The sequence below is a fragment of the Brachionichthys hirsutus genome, chromosome 2 (assembly GCF_040956055.1).
Source record: "Brachionichthys hirsutus isolate HB-005 chromosome 2, CSIRO-AGI_Bhir_v1, whole genome shotgun sequence".
Taxonomy (NCBI): Eukaryota; Metazoa; Chordata; class Actinopteri; order Lophiiformes; family Brachionichthyidae; genus Brachionichthys; species Brachionichthys hirsutus.
This window is the reverse complement of record NC_090898.1, coordinates 6,388,425-6,409,299: the sequence shown is the minus strand read 5'-3', so window position 1 is coordinate 6,409,299 and position 20,875 is coordinate 6,388,425. Positions and strand designations below refer to the sequence as shown.

Here is a 20,875-nt window from a genome sequence, read left to right as displayed (position 1 = left end):
CACACACTGGGTGCCCCCCTGAGCTGAGGGGTGGGAGCTGAGCTGAGGTCATAATGCGTTTCATCACCCGACCACTAACTGGTGACACTTCCTGACCGGCCGTCTATTTGCTGTTTTGAAGTTCGTCCTCAGTGCAGGTCAACCGGTGAGTTCACCGACTTCTAGACCGTTTCATTGTTGTTGTTATCATTACAATATGTACTACTGTATTATATTTTTCCTGCTGTTAGAGTGTTGTTATTTTCAACCAGTATAAATATTCCAAATATTTATTTTGTCCAGTAGTTACATGTTCATACCGCTACTGTCATGAATATCTAGTGTAACAATAGAGCACTCTGGTAAATTACAGTATTTTTGTTGACTACTTTATAATATAAATAAATACACGACTCATACATTTGTCAGAATGACGCATGTCTACTTCATACATTGTCACAACGGAAAACCCTACCACATTAGTGAATATTTATTTAGGTTTATGCTTCAACATTTTTTGGTCATTGAAAACAATCGTGTAGATGTAAACATGTAGATACTAAAGTTTGAACAGAATAAGAATAATTGGCTTTTTTTTTACATGATCAATAGTTTTAACATCAACAAGAATACTTAATTAAAAGAGAAGAAATAAGCTTTGCAGTTTTTTCAAGACCAGGGTTTACAAACATTATTTCTAACCACAAGAAAAGACCGCCAATCCCAAGAACTGCCTTATCTGCTGACCACAGGAGATTTTAGGGAGGCGATAATGTTAACCTCTGTTTGCAAATTAAACTACACATGTCGGACATTGTCATAGACTTGATCACTTATTGCATTGTTTCGATCATTTGACCCAACATAATTTTCTTTCATTCTGGGTCTGAGAGAGTCTAAAGGCAGGAAGCAGCAGTTATTTATCCAAAGAATTAGATCCCTTCCTGTCATGTTTTATAGAGGATTCATTCTTAGATACTGCAGCGATCAGCTGATGACGTCTGTTAGTGCTGCAATGAACGCCTGCAGGCGGACGATAAGCAGCAGCGACCTGCCGCACCCTGGAGGAGGCGCTGCCTGAGCTATCCAGGCTGAACCTCAGACATATCTCCACCCTCTGAACACAAGACTTGTCATATTCACTTCACAATTTGTTCCCCTGACTTTATGCATGAAGGATGAGGTTATAGTTTTCGTTTTACATTTGGAAATGTATTTCTTTACGTGTCCTGACTGTTAAAATCCACATTCTTTATACAAATCTCAAAGTGAGTCCTTGGATATTTTATGGATTGAATGGATTTCCAATCCTCTGTCTTAAATCAGAATAAGGACAGCTGCGGTGCAATGGCTGCTTTCCTTCATCAATGTCCCTTCCTGAAGTCTGTCCCAAAGCCAGCTTTGAGGAAAACAGGTGCCACCTTGATGAATCTGGCCTATCAATGCCCCATCATCACTCGCCAGATCAGTGTGAGCCGATCGGCCTCCCTGGATGCCAAACTGAGCATCTCGCCGAATCAAGCAGCCGTCAAGACTAACAAACTTCCCACAACTCACCAAAGGAGGTTTGCGCAGACAGCTGCAATGGTGGCCGTGTCTGTTTCGAAGGACTGCCCCTTTGTCACCAATCAGATCGGGATGGTCCGAGCCAGCCCCGAAGTACAGGAGGATGTCCAAGAAGGTGAGGGAATTAAAGAATTCAACAAAAAAATGAAAGGGAAGATGGGCCTCCAGGAATTATATATATATTTGCACTCTTATTTCACAGGTTTGATGAATTCCCTGTTGAAGGATTTTAAGAATTCTATCCTCCCAAGATCCCCACAAACCAATGTGGTCACCCACCTCCTCAAAGACAGCATGGGTATAATGTACAGTGTGAACAAGTCTAGTACAGTTTGAATTCTTGCTTCATTATTTGCCTGATTAGAGCTGGTCATTACGTGCTTCACGTTATTTAAAGCCTGTTTATCCCGCAGTTGGGCCCAGCTATGACTATGATCGCTTCTTCAATGAGAAGATTGCTGGGAAAAAGAAGGACCACACATACAGAGTTTTTAAGACCGTAAACAGGAACGCTGAGGCTTTCCCTTTTGCTGAGGATTACTCCGTTTTGGGGCGTGAAGGGTCCCAGGTGTCCGTCTGGTGCAGCAATGACTACCTGGGGATGAGTCAGCACCCAAGGGTCCTAAGTGCAATCAGGTGAACAGCTTTCCGTTGCCTTTTTCTTCCAATAAGTGTGCCCATCAAATGTAAATACAAACCTGTTGATGGGGGCATATTTCATGGAATGGGATCTGTAATATTTCATCATTTGTTGTGGATGATCTTAGAGACGGCCTGGACAGACATGGTGCAGGAGCAGGTGGGACCAGGAACATCTCAGGCACCAGCAACATCCATGTGTCTCTGGAGAAGGAGCTGGCCATGTTGCACCAGAAAGATGCAGCTCTGGTCTTCTCCTCCTGCTTTGTGGCAAATGACTCCACCCTGTTCACTTTGGCTAAAAGGCTTCCAGGTAAACGCTGACCTCTGACCTCTGAGCCATAGGTCATATTCATAGAGCATAGTTCAGAAGGCCGCTGCTCATTAATTACATTCTTCAGATCGGTGAGCAGAATTTCGAGATTGAGATTGTTGCGATGGCTTCATTTTGCGCTCACTGATGTCTACAGGGTGCGAGATCTACTCGGATGCAGGGAACCACGCATCAATGATTCAGGGCATCAGGAACAGCGGAGCCAAGCGCTTCATCTTTCGCCACAATGACAGCCAGCACCTGGAAGAGCTGCTGAAGCGCTCTGAACCCATGACACCCAAAATCGTGGCATTTGAGACCGTGCACTCAATGGATGGTGTGTACAGTGACATGTTCATATAAAGTGGTAGAGGAAGTCCTTTATGTTTATCCCAAGTGTATCCTTGCATGTGTATGCAAGACAATAGACGTGAATCAATTATGACAGCAGAGAAGAAATGAAAATATTGTCAATCTTTATTATACTCAGACTCATCTGAGTATAATAAAGATTTTGTTCACAGAAAGAAATGCATGGATGGATTAATTTTTTTATATATATGAAAATTCCAATACACAATTTGACCAGGAAATATTGATAGTCTAAAGTATAAAATGGAACAAAAACTAAAGAAGGAGAAATTGACACATGAGCAAAGAAATCTGCATTTAATTATCATTTGTATTATAAATTAAATCCAACAGTGATCATCTTCAAATAAATCATCTTCAAATAGATCACAGGTTATATTCCTATAATCTATAATTGTTCATTCAGCATAATCTTTAGTCAGACATTGATCGCTGGAATACCACTGATGAATCCATGAAGCACAAGCCGATAACTGAATGTCTCTATCCAGTGGACTTTGGAGCTTAGTTTGATGTAAAAGTCCTACTATTTCAAGTTAATGTTTAGAAATATGAAACTAAGTATCTGCTTAAATGTCTGCTACATTTCTACATTTTAAAATGCGATGGGTGTTTCCAGGTGCCATATGTCCTCTGGAGGAGCTGTGTGACGTGGCTCACCGTTACGGAGCTCTGACTTTTGTTGATGAAGTTCACGCTGTGGGCCTGTATGGAGCCCATGGAGCTGGGGTGGGAGAGAGGGACAACGTTATGCACAAGATTGACATTGTGTCCGGAACTTTGGGTAAGTAGAAGAAAAACTTAACTCGTCTCACTGATACTAAAAGGGCCGGGCAAACGGTGTAAAGCCATCAGAGATAACGTTGCATGTCTCCTTGCTGCAGCTCCCATTTAGAGCCTAATATTGGCAAAACAGCAGTAAGAGCGCTTAACAAGCACAAAACGCCTCCGATGCTGCTGAAATGAGGACGGCCAGGGAGTCAGTTCTCATCAGTGGAGCAGCTGGGCGCCAGCGCCACTCCCTCTCTGGTCGTAATGATAACGGCATCATCAGGGAGGTCATGTTGTGGGTCGATCTATCACAGCTGCATGGTGTTAGGGAGATTTTAGTCCAAGTTGCTCAACTTACTGCAAGAACAATAAATGACTTTATTAGCCCTGTAAGTGCATGTTCAGGAGTCAAGCTATGAACCGATGTTAGAACAGAGCTGATTTTAGCAATTAAAAAATAATGTGTCAAAAAGCACAGCAGCACATTTTCACCGCATTCATTATATGAGAATTTAATTTAAACCCCCACAATTAATATGCAATTAAATTATCATTAATGATGCTATATATCACACATAAGAGTTTTAATTGTGCATTTCTCTAGCCCAGTTTTTATATCAATTAAATATGCTGCCCAATCAATGAAACAGAATTTGTCCTCTTTGAAATTAAATGGTGTAGAAAAAAAAAGTAAAATCATAATAAAACTCAGTCAATCCTCACACTTTATTTATTTATGTGGCACCTCAAAGTTCCTCTGTTCCCCTCCCATTCACCTCTCCCTGCTGCCGATCCAGGCAAAGCCTACGGCTGTGTCGGAGGCTACATCGCCAGCAGCGCTGCCCTCGTGGACACAGTGCGCTCCTTCGCAGCCGGCTTCATCTTCACCACCTCTCTGCCGCCGATGGTCCTGGCCGGAGCCCTAGAGTCCGTCCAAATCCTGAAGAGCTCTGAGGGCCAGGCGCTCCGCAGAGCCCACCAGAGGAACGTCAAGCACATGAGGCAGCTGCTCATGGACAAGGGTCTGCCGGTGGTCAACTGTCCCAGCCACATCATTCCCATTCATGTGTGTTGGCTTAGCAGTGCTGCCTGCCTCCATTACAATGCATCGATTCGTAAAGAATACAATGAATGTTGGCAGTAAAATGTGTGCTAAGCGTCCGCATCATCTCACGTGATCCATTTCCTAGGTGGGCAACGCTGAGCTGAACACCAAGGTGTGCGACGCCCTGCTGGAGAGACACAACATCTACGTCCAGGCCATCAACTACCCGACAGTTCCTCGTGGTGAGGAGCTGCTGCGTCTTGCTCCTTCTCCTCATCACGACCCCACCATGATGGAGTACTTTGCGGGTGAGTGTAGACAGTCTTCTCAGTATTTCTGCAGTCTTCTAGTAAAATGAAGTGGGGACAATGGGCATTCAATCGTTTATCCCAATCCATGGCTGTTTCATTTCCAGATAAACTGGTGGAAGTGTGGCAGGAGGCGGGTCTCCTGCTCAACAGCCCGGCCACGGCCTCCTGCGCTTTCTGTGACCGTCCACTTCACTTTGACCTCATGAGTGAGTGGGAGAAATCCTACTTCGGCAACATGGAACCACAATATATCACCGTGTCAGCCTAACACTAAAGCATGGGTCGGGCCTCTGCATTAATTACGCCACATTCATAAATGTAATGCCATATTTAATATCCTTTCATGTTATGAAGATCAATGTCATGTTCAGTGAAGAGTATTCTTTATCGCCAGTGATTTGGACCAAGTATTGGTTTGCTTTCCTGTAGTAATGCTATTACTAAATTGTGTTTTGCCATCATGGATGTGTCTCAATAAAGTTGTGCATCCTCAATTTAAAACATATAAAACCTGCACAATGGGCACTTTATTAAATCTTATCTAAGTGTCATTATTTGGATTGAACTAACGGACTTCATTTCACGCTGCATGATTTCCTACACCGAATCATCATGTTTCATCGTGTTTTCTATCCATTACCGTTAAAATTCAATTGCAAACGCACAAAAGACCAAAAATAATGGGTCCATTAAATCAGAGATAATAAAAGAAAATAACTTTGTGGTATTCAAAAGATTCCCATCAGTTACACGGCTCCTTTAAAGCGCGGGATTCTCCGTTGTAGGCATCGGTACGGCTACGTTACTGGAGCTCGACTGGAGCTCCTTTGTGATTCTGAATCGATCCTAGTTGACATTGCAAGGGCTGGAAACTTCTCGTTTGACTCTTGCCCTCAGTCTGCGGAGCTCTGTGTTCTCACAGTCCACGATGAGGCCACATTCAATCAACGCCCAGCTTTTACTAAGCTGTTGCTCCCCATAAAGCAGCAGCGCCACTCGCAGGAAGCACTCAGCCAAACGTTGCCTCCCCAGGCCGGCCTCCACGCACTGCACTGCCCGGTCCTTGTCAAGCTCCAGTGCCTGCCTGAAATCCTCCAGAGCTGCTACTTCTCTGGAACAGAACACCAGGCTCCGGCCTCGGCGGCACAGATCCTCCACACGGGCCCGTGGATCATCGGCGCTGATGGAGTCAGATCGACCGTGTCCCTGGATAACTATGTCCAGGTCAGCTATGGCCCGCTCATGCAAGCCCAGCTGAGCAAGGCAGGCAGCCCGCCGGCGTAGATACTGCGGTTTGTGATTGCCCACTGCTTGTATGGCCACAGTCAGGAGTGTGACGGCCTGGTCCCACTGGCCACTTGATGACACGCTGCTGGCCTCCTGTGCTGCTGCCTGTTGCAATACGAAAGAAGCAGAGTTTCAGTTTTGCACAACTCTGTGAAGATTAAATCAAAATTCCATATAGGTGAAATAAGAAATTATCTTGAGAAGACATATTCTCCTTATGAGAAAGTAGATACCAATATCTATAAAGGATATAATATAATGTATAAGATTGTAATCTGACAATAATGGTATAACCTCGTCAGAGAGTGACGTTATTCTTCAGAGTAATAAATGCATATGAACCAGTAACCAGTAACCCTGGTCTGTTCGATCTGACGAGGTATAAACCTCTAGCTACATGTCATAGCTTTGCATCTTGGATAGCTCTATGTGTGCTGCCAAAATAAATACGATTGCAGCCTTGCTATTTTAATCCTTGATATAGAATAATATCAGTTTAAATAAAGCGTGCCACGACACTACAGCCTGTGCATACAGCTTTCCTGCAGTTATGCAGGAGATCCCTGCGCTTGGCGGGGCTTACCTGCGCCAAATGTTTGCGCTGGTTGAATGGGATCAGGCACAGCAGGAAGCTCAGACTGGATGAATCCTTCTCCGTCATTTTGCTGAGCCTACAAGCTGCACTGTGGTAGTTCTGCTGCCAGGCCTCCACGACGCCCACCCTGGCCTGGGCCACAGCGTCTCTTGGGTCCTGACCAAACACCTGGCACAGATGAGCCGCCGCCGATTCAACGTCACCTGGAGCAGATGAATAATGACACCAGGAGTAAGGATTGCTGCAAACGAGGCGCACCATTCAATGGCTAAAATGTATTTAAGTGGAAATGCCGGAAACCCTTAAAAATAAAATCATCTTTTAGCTGGACCATTTCCAGCAACACCAAAGAATTCTAGAAAGAGTGCGTCTTGCCATTTGCTAACAGGATGTCCACATACAGAAGATGCCATCTGGGGTCTCTGCAGTCTGTCTTCATCAGAGCTCCACTAATTATAAACGCCTCCCTGAGCCGCTCTTCAGAGCAGGGGACGGCATAACCAGCCAGGATGTCTGACAGATTGCTCCGACAGACCTGGTGCAGCCAATCACAGACCAGCCTCCGTGCCTTGTCCTTAAGTGATAGGATGTCGTTTGTGACTACGCCGGTGTTTAATTGAAGTGCTGCCAGGATATCATGAATGCACTCCTAAGGCGAGAAAGCAATTAGAATTTTGCATTTAAATTTATTGTATCCAAGAAAACAACATTCAACCCCGAGAGATCCTAATCATCGTCAGCATATTTTATTTAGTTAGTCAAAAGAATCATCATACTGGTTATACTGGTTACTTCCCAGTGCCTTGGAGACAAGGAACAGACTGATTCAATTAGTGGATACAACTTGTTGTGACCGTGTTTGAAGCCACGAGTACCTTTTGTTGGTTCAACATGAGATACGTAAAGCCTCGTCCACAGAGAGCGGCAACGTGTTTTGGATGCTCCCTCAGAATGGCACTGAAATCAAAGATGGCTGTCTTCCGTTGGCCAAGTAGGACATAACACTTTCCTCTCTCCATCAACGATTCTGCTGCCTCGCCACCTTTAGAAATACAAGGTTTGATTGGTTTCACAACATCTGCAACATTAATATTAAACAACACCACTCTGCCTGCTCTGTGGTCGCTGCTCCAGGCAGAACCAAAGCTTCTTCTCTTTAATCTTCCCCTATAGATTTAACAACAACCCAAATGAGAAATGAACAAAACATCTTAAAATTGAGAAATCAATTAATGTCACAGCTTCACTATAATTACTTTTTGGAGGCCTCACTGTTAGTTGAGATTGAGCTTTGCCTAAACTACAAAGACAGACAGGAACTAAAATAATTGAATCAGTGTCAGTATCATGATTAAATCTGTTCTTACACCTCAGTAAACTTAAACACAGGAGTATGGATATGGACTTGGAACATGGTATCTATTTCAAAATTATGCTTTTATTTATTTAATAATGAATCTTTTGGGTTTCCATACAGGAGAAATTATATATTTCTATTCTTGCCTGATCTAAATAGTCTATAAAATCATTATAATAATAATAATCCCATAGACAACATTCACAGACTGAGCAGGTCCTTAAAAGAAACTGCTCGGAATGATTGTAGTCACCCGACGCCATGATTGCGATGGAGAGATACGCCACTGCCTCCCTGACGACCCTCTCCTCTCGTGTGCCCTCGAGGATGCGTTTTGCAGCACAGTGACAGTGCGCCTGCAGCAGGGCGCGATCCTTCTCTTGTGCTATTGCCAACAGGGGGCGCAAGCAACTTGTATCGCTGCATTGTATGAGCTTTTTCAGCAGCTGTGAGGAAATCAAATAACTTTGATTAGGTGAGAACACTGCCGAGATACTTTAAGAATGGTGGCATTGTTGGCCTCAAACCGTACAAACCTGATTGGTGTCATAAAGAAAGCCTCTGTGCAGCTGCAGCAGGGCGAGACGGGCCAGCACTGGTGCCCGAGGACTGGTAGATCCAATAGAAAGTAACAACCGGTAGGCCTCCTCCACACGACCAAGCTGATACAGAGCGTCTGCTGCCAGAATCTGAGGCCCATCGGCACCGGCCTGGAGCTCCATGAGAAGCATAGCCAGAGACTGAACCCCGGCAGGAGTCCTAAATCAGGGAGCAGAGAAATGAGCAACAAGAAGAAAAAGATCCATTCAACAGCTAAACCAAAATAAAGGCCAGAGATCAGAAACTGAACTGTGTAAATGACTGCCTTGAGCTTCAACCAAACGTTTAAATCAATAAGCTAAAAACCGGCATTCTTCTGATTTTAATGTGTATTATTAAAAAAATACGAGTTTATCACCTCAAATGTTTGACCTACTGATATGTAGATGTTATAAACTATAGCAATGAGTCAGTATTCCCAATACCAACCCTACTGTGCAAAAATTGCCTTCCACAAGAGGCCAGTTGAGTAAACTGCAGATGAAAATCCTACCCCGATCTGTGGCTGTGTCTTTTGGATGGGACCTCCGGCTTATTCCCTTTCTGGGGCTGCTCAGGGTCTCCAGTGGAATTGGACTTGGATTCATGCTCTCCAGTCCCCTCAAGCATGACCCGCCCCTGCTCCAGCAAAACAGTCATCAGCAGCCCCCGGTAGTTCCACGGCACCAAGCAGCGAACGGTCAGGGCCGTCTCCTGCGGCTGCAGCGCGCTGGCCGTCGCGTAGTCTAGAGCCGAGAGGTAGCTTGAGCCATTCAGCATTCGCAGAAGTCCTCTGCCACAAAGCGCCCGCACACAGCTGGATGGGTGGGGGGCCTCGTGCTCAATTACAGCCTGGAAGTCTTCTAAAGAGCCCTGGTGGTCATTAGTGAAAAGTCTAGCATATCCACGAAGAACCTGTACGGTGTTTTGGTAGCTTTGCTGAGCTCTGGCAGCGGCTAACTGGCTACAGATTGAGAGGGCCTCTTTGTGTTCCCCTCTGAGGAGAAGACAGTCAGCCAGCCTCACACGCAACCCCCTGTCCCCCCCGTTAGACTCTAAATGGCACAAAGCACGTAACTGGGCGATCACTGGGTCCAGGAGTTCAACTCCTTCATCGGAGCGCAGGTCTGGACGGGTGAGGGCCCGTTCTCTGTAGCCGGCCAGGCCCCCCTCTGCCTGCTGACGGAGGTGGTTACGAGCAGCCGACCCCGTTCCGTGATCCGTGAATAGCCTTTGGAAATAAAGGCGGGCAGTTGCCGGGTGAATCTTAAATGCCTCTCCAAGATCCCTGCACGCCTCTGTCGTCTGTCCACCTGCTGACAAGGCGGCAGCTGCTCTTCCAATTAAGAGTCCAGCGCTCCTCTCGGGGGAGTCCTGGAAGGACATCTCTGTAGTACTCGCTGGTATTTTCTGACAGTCACTGTGAGGTAGGAGAGCAGAGTACGCCTCCACACTGTCTCGAAACCTGCCTGTCAAAAACAAATAGCCTGCCCGAAGCGCCCGAACCTCTCTATTACCAGGTGAGATGTCTGACAAAAACTCTAGAACTGCAGAAGAAGCCTCTTCATGCAGCGCGTCCTTGTCTTTTGTGGCCTCTGCACAAATGCTGTCAAACATTAGAGAAGGATGCATAAGCAATATTTGGTCTGTAAAGGCCTTCACTATTCTGGGGAGGTGCTGAGCTTGTCTGCTCTTAACCAGTGTGATGGTTTCAGCATTGTTTCTCTGGTAGGCCTTGAGGTAAAGCTTCAGACCCTTGATGCCGTGAGGGTCCGTGATCAAGCAGGCCAGGGCCCGAGTTATCTCCAGCAACATGACGGCTGCTCCTTGTGGATGAGGATACTGCTTGCGATCAAGCAGAGCATTGCAGCGAGCAAATATCTCCTCGCAGCCTTGTCCACCATTCTGCAGAAGAGACTCCATCTTGAAAATTGTTGCTGACAGATTGTTGGGGCAGAGAGTGGACAGGAACACTGCAGCGAGACCCTTATTAATGCTCGCATTGGGTTGGCTCTCGCAATGACCATCAAGCCAGCCTTCCAGAGTAGCGATCACCCCACCAAGGTTGGACTTTTTTATCCGCATGTGGGACACGGTGGCTGCAGCATGACACCGGAAGCCAGACATGTAGAGGGAGGTGGCCCGTTCACGTTCTCCAGCATCAAGTAACTTGTCTCCTTGCCGACAGAGCTCTAAAACATCGATGTCGGGTCGGACAACAGCAGTCATTATCTCTGGTGGATGTTCTCGTTTCAACTGTTCACAGTGGCATCGCCTTCAGTGACCTGTAAAAACAGAAAAGCAGTTTCTGGTTCCAGGTTTTTTTTAAACTTTAAATTAAGTTATATGGCACAATTATCAATAAGAGGCATATTGCATCAAAAATAGGCATTTCTCAAAACATGAAATATGTATGGCACAACCTAGTTAGAAAATTGTGATAACACACATAATCAGATAGATAGATAATATATGAGTGTGTGCATATTTATAAATATTATATATAATATGTATTATATACACACACATGCACCCCCACCCCCCAACACACACACACACACAAACACACATTTTGCGACCACATGTGAAAAAACTGCACTTTAATTTTTGAAGTTGTCCAGAAAAAGGACTCACCGATGCGGCCAGTTCATTTCCTGTAATGCAACTGAACCAAACCAAACCGGGGCCCTAATTTAGCAATTCAATAGCTCTGTCTAGTCTCTCGGTTTCCAGGGCAACACTGTTTGGCTGGTCGTAAAAAAAAAAAACCCCACACATTTTAAAAGTCTGTGTCAAATGGAACAACTTCCCGTGGAAATATCCTTTAGTCTCTGGCGTCCTCGGGACAATCCCCACACAGCTGCTGTTCTTGTGCGCGCGGGTCCGGTTGCCAATGGAAACCACAAACGCTCGTGCTCATGGGAAAGTTCACAGAACCAGCGACACCATGCGGTCATGCCAGCAGCCATCAAACATTTACTTCGAAAGGACTAAGTCCGACTTTCAAAACAAGAGTCATTTTGTTGTTCTTCTTCTTTTTGGACAGAAATCAACAATCTGTCAGTCGGTGATTGCAGGGGAACGATCTGGAAGACAGAAGTTAGTGTGTGGAAAAATACAGGCCTGCCTCAAGCTGTGACACATTATGAAATATACTTCTTGGGTTCATTTTGCAATAATAACACATTACTATTGTAATGTAACTATTCAGGGATACTGTGGGTGTGGCACAGGGCTGTGGTTCTCTCATACAGGTCCATGGCAAATGCATCTGTGCGTTTGCCATTGAGTAACACAAATAACACATTAAATATAAATCATATATGTGCAGTGTACATATGTATTGAGGTTCAAACCCAAAAAGTTCAGATTCATAGTAAAACATTCAACAATATGTAGAAAGTCCAACTCAATAAGAGCTAATGCGTAAAAAAAAAAAGTCTTCACAAAAGGAAAGTATAACTTTAGATGGAAAAAGTGTGGTCAGGGAAAACCCAGCCAACCACACATTGACATCATTTATTTGCAGGAACCTGAAAATGTGACATCCTGTGGGGATTTCATTTTTCTTTTCTTGCAAGAGTGCTCAACAAAAATCTACAGGACAAATTATATATATATACACACAATACTTTTTTTCTCAATATGGAAACAGTGAAATGCTCTCCAGCAGTGCCGTTCTCACATTATAAATGTGCACATCCATGTTAACACAGTTAATACTATACACTCAGACTGAAGCAGTCTCCACTCTGAAATACAACACCGACAAGCCAAGCACCAACTCTGTTAGAATTCAAATGAGGAAGCTTTTCTTCACCACTTCCTGTGGAGTCTTCACTCACATGCACATTAATGGACTTGTGTACATCTACATTTTCAGTAAGCTGTGATTAAAGGGCATTGGATCAATGCATTTAAAGGGAGGGGATTTTCCCTAATATTTTTTTTTATACCTTCTTTCTCCTAAATTACTACAGTCCCGTCTGAGTATTAACAGGTCATGATGTCCTCAAACAGAAGCTTGTGTTACCGTGGCCACATGCATTTGAAGTGTTCATGCAATAATCCACGCTTCAGTTCTGTGAGTGACTCCACACCACGAGCAGTCCATTCATTTGTTAACGCGCATTCTGTATTTCACGTGCGTAAAATAAAATTATGTTAAATTAAAACTAAAGAATGGACATGCAATATTATATAAATGTCATGAGTGCATTAATTAAATTATATTTAACATATAAAAGTAGTAGGTAAAGAGAAAATACTCCAGTTGTTGGGCCCGTCCAGATCTCCACTGACCCCATGACTCCGTTTAACTATTAGCCAGACATATAGATATGTGTCATTTCATTTGTGATATTAACACATCTGTTCTAGTTCCTCGTCTTATTCACTGTTATCCCGGGCTTAAGTGTGACTGTCTCTCATTGGGATGTCAGCGCAGCATCTTCCTGTCGAGCCTCAGGAGTCCTGAATTCCACCGCTAAAAACATGGTCAGTAAATCCTCGCTGCTGCTCCCATCTCCAATGCAGCTTCTCCAAGCTGTCCTGCAGCTGCTGAGCACAACCTGATAAATCCATGGAGTGCAAGGCAGAGAAAATCGCATCCATGCTTGCAGAGGAGCTCTGGCTCCAGAACTTCAGCATCTGGTACTGCCTTTCCATGGAGCCCACTCCTAAACCGGCCTCCAGCTCAAAGCGCTCCAGCTGTTGATCCGCCACGGCGAGCAGACGCAAGAACTCCTTCCACCTACGTAAGGGCACCTCCTTGATGATGGCGTAAAGGACGGTGGCCGGCCAGCGCTCTGGCTGCTTGTCTGGTCTGGCAGCTGGATGGAGGAAGGAGAAGAAGCAGGTGTTGTATGAGTAAAACTGAAAACTTGCCACGTTAATGGTCAGCTGCTGCCAGTCCATCGGCTGCCGATCCACTGCATCAAATCAAAAGAAGCATTCTTTTGAAACAGTAAACGCCTGTTTTCAAGTCCAATGTAAGACCAGACACATTCAGATAAAGGTCATAAAGATATAGCATGCTGCAGAGGCACTCTATACAAAACAAATTACACTTTATTAATTGCAAATAAAAGAGAAATTCACAAATAAAAGAGAATAATTTGAACTGATTTCCATGCCGCTTCAGCATGATGCACTAGGATGCACATTGTGGACAGATTAGTGACACACTTTCACAATCTGATTTTCCATTTCCCCTAATGCTGCAGTAAAGGCTGATGAGAGCAAGTGAGAACGTCCTGTTTCCCCGCTTCCACCTCCACACTGTCGGCCACAGAGCCGATCAGTGATAATAGCTTGCTGAAAAGGCAGAGATGAAAAGATCGTTCCTCTCAATATGAAAACAAGGATGATGATGATGATGATGATGTACTGCATTTAGTAATCACATGGCACAAAGTCATGTTTCCTCCATGAGACATTTAGTGCAGCTAGTACTATATTGAAGTACTCTTGACAAAGACACTAAATCTTTTGCTGTTGCTGGTTTGAGAGTTCTTCTAAATCTTTCAAACACAATGCAGGGATTTCAGGTTTGTTTGAGTTTGGTCTGTATCATTCTAAATAAAGATCCTGTTTGACGCCATCGAATTGACCAACTCGTTTTTCTCTTTCCTTCACTGCTCCCAAGTTTGAGCGGTATTGATAGTCATGTAAATTTCAGTTTATACAGTAATACATTTATCTATTTGTTTTTTATTGTAAAATCTAAATTGGCAACATGAAGTAATGCTCTCTGTCTCCTCTGTCATAAACTTTATGTTTTACTTTCACTTTTTGACCTAATTTAAATTTTCCGGGATGACACATTTTTTGAGGTCAAAGAGTGCGTCATTTCAGAGAGCTGATCATTTCTCAGAACAAACCAGGTATATTACATCCATTTATAATTGATTCCTAATTTGCTTCAACTCACTTCTGAATTTGCAAAAAATAATCTGCGACTCCACTTTTTTCTTCAAATCGGCTTTTGATGTAGTTTTTCCGATCCTTAAACAGACCAGTTTCTCTCACCCACCTAAAACATGAAGTATCTATATTGCTCACAAAGAAGTCTTGATTCCACAACAACTTCAAGGTGTTTTTCTACTTACACTTTCTGACTTTGCAGAGGCACCCTTAATAGTTTGCTTTAAACTCCAAAATATTTTTTATTTGACGAATGAATGTAAACTTTATAAATCCACAATCCTTGCCACAATATTTAATGTGTGCATTGTATCTCTGATATTTAAGTAAAATTAAAATGCATGCTTTATTTACTACTGAAATTACAAAATATCAGCAATTAATTATAACTACCGGTAATTCTGAATAATTATTGGAGAAAACACTGCTGCATTGACTAGTCACCAGGGCAACGAGTGCTGACTCTTACCCTCAGGAACTGGCAGGAGATGAGTGATGTAAGCCGGATGCTCGGGTGTACCTGGATGCTGACTGACGTCCATCGCAAGGCTTTCCTCTGACATTTTAAATGTCTTGATGGGGATAAAAGACAGTGAAAACAGTTTGTCCGTGTTGTATGTTTCACTGTGGCGTGCACAAGCCCTCTACGGCGGAAAGCAGGAAATAAAACGAATAAAATATAAATAAGGCTAGTCTGCCAGCAGGTGACGGTCACAATCACAATAAAAATAAAATTGCATAGAACTCTAACAGTGACTGACATTGTGTAAAGCAGGAAAAAAAGCAACAAAAAACATCTGTAGCAGCAAACTGTTTACCGAGCAGAGCATTGAGAACAATCCACCAGCATTGAGCATTCACCTTTATAATTTGTATTATTTCATTTTGGTTACCGTCTGTGATCTACGTTTGACCTTTGCTTGAGTGGCTCTTTAGGGATCCTGTCTGACATGTTTGTGACAGGAACTCTCCACCTACAGTCCATCGCTATCTTTATCTCGACAAAACGCAAACGTTATGAAACTGAACACATACCAGTGTGGTTAGATCGTTGCCTCCTTGACTGCATTGGACTGTTCAGAGGAAAGAGGATATTGTCAGTGAGCTTCCTGCTTGAATATGTTCACAAAGTGCAATTTCAGAAAATAAGTGCTTTTATTTTGATACATAAATGTAAATGTGCTGATGAAAGTCTGTTAATCTTGCATGCTATATGCACACTTCAACAGGAAACAATGCGATTTTAAATCTTGCATTATAGCACATACCCTTCATCTAAAAACAACCTCAATAAAAAAGAGTTGTAGTACTGGCTTCCGTAATTTTATATATTAAGTTAATTCCATCATGGTTACCATGGAAATCGGGGTCCTCATTTGGGGACTGCAGGTGTCTTTTCGCACTCCAGCAGGGACAACATGGACATGTGATGGCTTTTCTATTGAAGAATAACAGGAGCCATAAGAGCCCCAGAAATATCACCAGCGCCCCAGAGAGGCAGAACCAGGCGGTTTGGTTCACTGCTGCAGAAACAAGGAAACACCGACGTTATTTCACCGCTCTACCAACAGTAGGAAAACACGAATGATCCCAAAGATAACCTGATTTAAAGCTAAAACAGACATTCAGCCGGTATCATAGCGGCGTATGGCGGGCGCATGAGGCCTGTTTACAGCACCCCGAGGACTAACAGTAACCTGGAACTGGATCCACAACCGGATTCAGCATGTTGGTTGCCGCTCCAGTCGTAGGCACGGATGTTGATGTTGTAGAAATGGAGGAGCGCAACACTGTTAATCTGCACGTCCTCCGACAAGAAGAATTCTCCAAACATCTGAAAAACAGAGTGTTTTATTTATGTACAGTATTTATAAATTGATCGGGTTTAACACCTGCGTCCTTCACAAGTTAATCGTTACTGGTTACCAGAAGCTTGTGGTGTATTTGCTCCTGTCAGTGCCTCTTTTAAAGCTCCAGGTCAACATTGTCATGCGTGTCGTTTCAGCTTGAAGTTCCTTATTGCCCCCCCCCCCCCCCCCATTTGTTCCCATGGCCATGCTCACAACACCTGGGATTCCCATCCAAGTGCTAACCAGATCCTTGCCTGCAGCTTGCAAACCAAGATCTGCCAGGATTGGGCATTTTCAGGCAGGTGTGGCCTCGAGCTCCATTACGTACATTAACAGCATATTAGAAAAATGTATTTCAATGACCTGCATCATCAGAGATGGATTATTACAGCAAACTTTCCTGCTGCACTATGAGTCTGTCAAAGCAATAAATCCGTAAAGGCTAGCAATATTGATAACACTGCCTTTGTGCCGAAACTTGAACATCCGCTCCCATTGTCAGCACAGGTGCAAGACCTCTCGAAAACCACAGGAAATGTCAAAGACATTTGTGTGTGTTTGTGTGTGTGTGTGTGTGTGTGTGTGCGGGGGGGGGGGGGGGGGGGGGGGACAACAACCAAGGCAGCATACCTCCTGACTTCATCCTGCAAGACGTTTACCACATAGTCTATTAAATTGTATAATTTTGTTCCAAAACGGTTAAAAATCCGAAATTGTTCAATGTAAAATATTTGACAAAATAAAAGATCCCACTGTTAATATTCTAGAAGCAGATGTCAGCCAATCGCTGAATTATCTACTCAGACATTCAATTGTCAGAATTATTGCAGATTAATTAAACGACTAACAGATTTAATGATTGATGCTGAAGTTCTTTCTGCATTCTCCACTCTGTCACAAAAACCTACAGATCTAAACATGGCTGAGTTCTCATCTGTCATATTGGAAGATCTCCCACCTTTGATAATTCTTGTTCTCCATTTCGCTGTCAAGCCCTGAAAGAACATGCGAGGGTGATTTTGAGAATTTCACAAATTCTACATGCTTGTATTCCCTTATATTAACTAAGGCAGGGATCAATCAATCAATCAATCAATTGATATGGTAGATGTAAATATCAACTTCAGCCATTTTCCTCCACTTGTCTTCACTTACCGTAAGTTTTACTGGGGCATTGTCGACAAAGTGCATTTGCGTCGTAGTAGTATCCTTCTCTGCATTCACAAACCACCTCACTTTGGGATGTGCAAGGTCTTTTCACCACCTCATAATCTGGGAGAAAATCACAACACATCTAAATCACAGCAGGAACTCACAGCCAATCACAACACATCTAAATCACAGCAGGAACTCACAGCCAATCACAACACATCTAAATCACAACAAGAACTCACAGCCAATCACAACACATCTAAATCACAGCAGGAACTCACAGCCAATCACAACACATCTAAATCACAACAAGAACTCACAGCCAAACACAACACATCTAAATCACAGCAGGAACTCAGCCCTGGAAAGAACCACTATTACTTATAGATTGTAACGATCCCTTTACAGCTCCTTTAAAATCATAGTTCAATCCGGGGGGGGGGGGGGGGGTGTTTATGCACTCACATGTTGCTAAGCGTGGCATTGGGAATATGGGGCCGAACGGTCCGACCTTTGCCGACAACGCCACTTTAGGACTTGCAACCTAAAGATCTATTTAATTCGCTCCGTTGGTCCCCAGCACGTTTCAGCGGGTTTCCCCACCCACAGGTCCGCTCACAGTGATGACCAGCACGGCATTAGGAACTCAAAATATTTATTTAACGCTCTAAAAACTTCCTTAAAAACACTCTATGAACAAAACTAGCAAAAGAAAAAGGAAAGACAAAGCTAACAAATGAGAAGGAGAGACAAGCAGTGACGGTCTACGACCAACCTGCCTTCGAGACGGGGAAAACACAAATGAGGAACCTGGAAAGAGGGAGGGGAAGCACCTATATACGCCCCCCCAATCAGTGGTAAATGGCCCACAGGTGCTCCCTCCCACACCTGCCTGCCCAATTAACCACAATCACCCGGTTACATTAGCAACATTGTAACCTGGATCTCCTTAATTAAATAATGACCAACATGCTCATTATTATCTACATAACATTTTGACTACAAAAAGATGTATATTCTTTTCAAAGTGACATCACATTAAAATGTATCTCATGAACAGAAGCTAATGGTGATTGTTACCCATCACATTCTTTCAAGTACCGTAGGCAGAAAATATCCGTTTCACTTACGACGACAGTGACCACACAATCGGCATTTGTCCACCGTGTTATTTACGGCCGTGAACGTTTCACCATTGCTACATTTTTCACATCTGTATTTCCCTGCTGGAGTTGTGCATCGCTCCGCTGCATAATATCCTAGGAAAATGGTGGATAAAAGGAGAGGAGTGAGTGGCTGTAATGCAACACCGTGCATACGGTTCCTCGTTACGACTTACCCCTCGGGCACGATGGATGGCACACCGCACTGGCCACTTCAGGGTAACTTTGTGCATTGGAAAGGAAGACGAGAACCAACTGGAAAACCTATGGGTGAGAATAGGTTTGATGATCATATATGGAAAGGAGGATGAACATCTGGGTTGGTATTTTTGTACACTAAATACAATGATTTTATTTTTTTGGCATCTTTGCTTTCACATTTTCTATATACCTCTGACATCAAACAGATCTTCAGATGTTCACATATTCTTTTGACAATTCTAATTCAGCACAAGAAACTGTATCATCAGACAACATTGGTCATAAACCTAAAAACATACTGTAGTAAAAAAGAAAAGAAAAAGGGAGCCAAGAAAGTTTGGTTAGTGTCAACTTATCTTCCATACATTGATGATGAGGATGATGATTTTAATAACCAGAGACTGGTGCTCTTACTAGCTAAGCTAAAGCAGCCCTAATAATATTATTATTATTTTTTACCTTTATTTAACCAGGTAAGATAATTAATTCTCTTTTTCAATAAGGACCTAAGTTGCATGTTTTTTGGTGGTGGGAGGAAGCTGGAGAACCCAGAGAGAACCCATGCAGACACGGGGAGAACGTGGAAACTCCACACAGAAAAGCTGCACGTTGGATTTGAACCTGCAACCTCCTTGCCGCGAGGCAACAGTGCTTACCACTGTGCCAACATGCTGCCACTGGCTTTAGATTTATCACTTGATTTCAAAAACTCCTAGCGGTTGAAATCCTGGTAAACAAAACCAGAGTCGCTCTTGGAATGACCAGAGAAGATAAAAATAAAAAAGTGAAGGAGAAGCCAATGCATGGTTTACTGATCGTGTTTCCTTGAAGCAGGGATGACCCTAGCAGCTGATTTCTGAACAAGTTTAAGAGAAGGTAGGGAAGGTCGCAGATTGATGGGGGTAGAGGGACTTACAGCAATCAACAAACAAACCCAAAGCAAAGTGAGAAGAAGATGCCAAGTTGCAACACAATGACTGATTTTTAACCGATAGACAATAAGTCTGTGAAGATTCTCAGTCATCCAGATCATGGTTGACCTTTTGAATGAAGTCGACTGGAAAAGCTTGAAGACATTTTTGCCTTTTATGCAGGAGACTTCGTCCATTTGGCTTTATTCAACGCAGTTTTTATATACATTATAACCCTCCCCAAAAAGTGGCTTCCATTTCTTCCCTTGGAGTCGCCAACGGTGTCCAAACCAACGAATCCGAACAAGAGCACACAAAACTGAAAAGGCATGCTCACTTGCACACTTCTGAGATAAGACGATAAATACTTCATTGATCCCGAAGCACTTCCTTTAACAAGTGTGTGTGTGTGATGAGTCCACTCACAGAAACACCTTAACATCTACGATGACCCGACCGAAAAACATTTGAAATTAAACTCACCCAGAGAGAGTCCATGTCAGAAGGAAATGAGACGCCTAACTTGATGCGGGAATGCGCTTGATAACCGTTTTCTCACCTCACCCCGTGAAGTCATCACTGAATTCACCGACAGGATGAGGCTTTCTGACGCAAAGCATCTGTAGATTTCCTTTAAAGATATGTCAAATAAAAGAAGCCTCTCTCTCTCTCTCTCTCTCTCTCTCTCTCTGTGCGTGTGTGTGTGAATTTCTGAGTCACAATTGTCAGTTACTTCTACAGAAAAATCTAGAGAAGTGATGCAAGGAGCAGGAGACACAGTGAGGTCACACACACACACACGCACACACACACGCACACACTCGTCACTTCTGGTTTCCAAAAACTCCAATGTGGCTCG

General features: G+C 43.6%; 2 protein-coding genes across 2 annotated transcripts; one reads left to right on the top strand and one right to left on the bottom strand.

Moving 5' to 3' along the window:
* Positions 1 to 74: 74 nt before the first annotated feature.
* alas2 (aminolevulinate, delta-, synthase 2) lies at positions 75 to 5,277 on the top strand. Its single transcript, XM_068746830.1, has 10 exons — positions 75 to 145; positions 1,306 to 1,660; positions 1,748 to 1,843; positions 1,959 to 2,181; positions 2,313 to 2,497; positions 2,655 to 2,834; positions 3,489 to 3,653; positions 4,438 to 4,706; positions 4,831 to 4,993; positions 5,101 to 5,277. The coding sequence occupies exons 2-10, from the start codon at positions 1,327 to 1,329 to the stop codon at positions 5,262 to 5,264; spliced, it is 1,779 nt and encodes a 592-aa protein (XP_068602931.1). The 5' UTR covers positions 75 to 145; positions 1,306 to 1,326; the 3' UTR covers positions 5,265 to 5,277.
* Positions 5,278 to 13,217: 7,940 nt separating this feature from the next.
* si:ch211-112c15.8 (tumor necrosis factor receptor superfamily member 1A) lies at positions 13,218 to 20,514 on the bottom strand. The gene is made up of 10 exons (XM_068751952.1): positions 20,500 to 20,514; positions 19,081 to 19,168; positions 18,872 to 19,000; positions 17,741 to 17,861; positions 17,548 to 17,574; positions 16,437 to 16,573; positions 16,095 to 16,262; positions 15,775 to 15,812; positions 15,209 to 15,311; positions 13,218 to 13,646 (listed from the first exon to the last, which is right to left on the bottom strand). Exons 1-10 carry the CDS (start codon positions 20,512 to 20,514, stop codon positions 13,279 to 13,281), a joined length of 1,194 nt encoding a protein of 397 aa, XP_068608053.1. The 3' UTR covers positions 13,218 to 13,278.
* Positions 20,515 to 20,875: the final 361 nt, after the last annotated feature.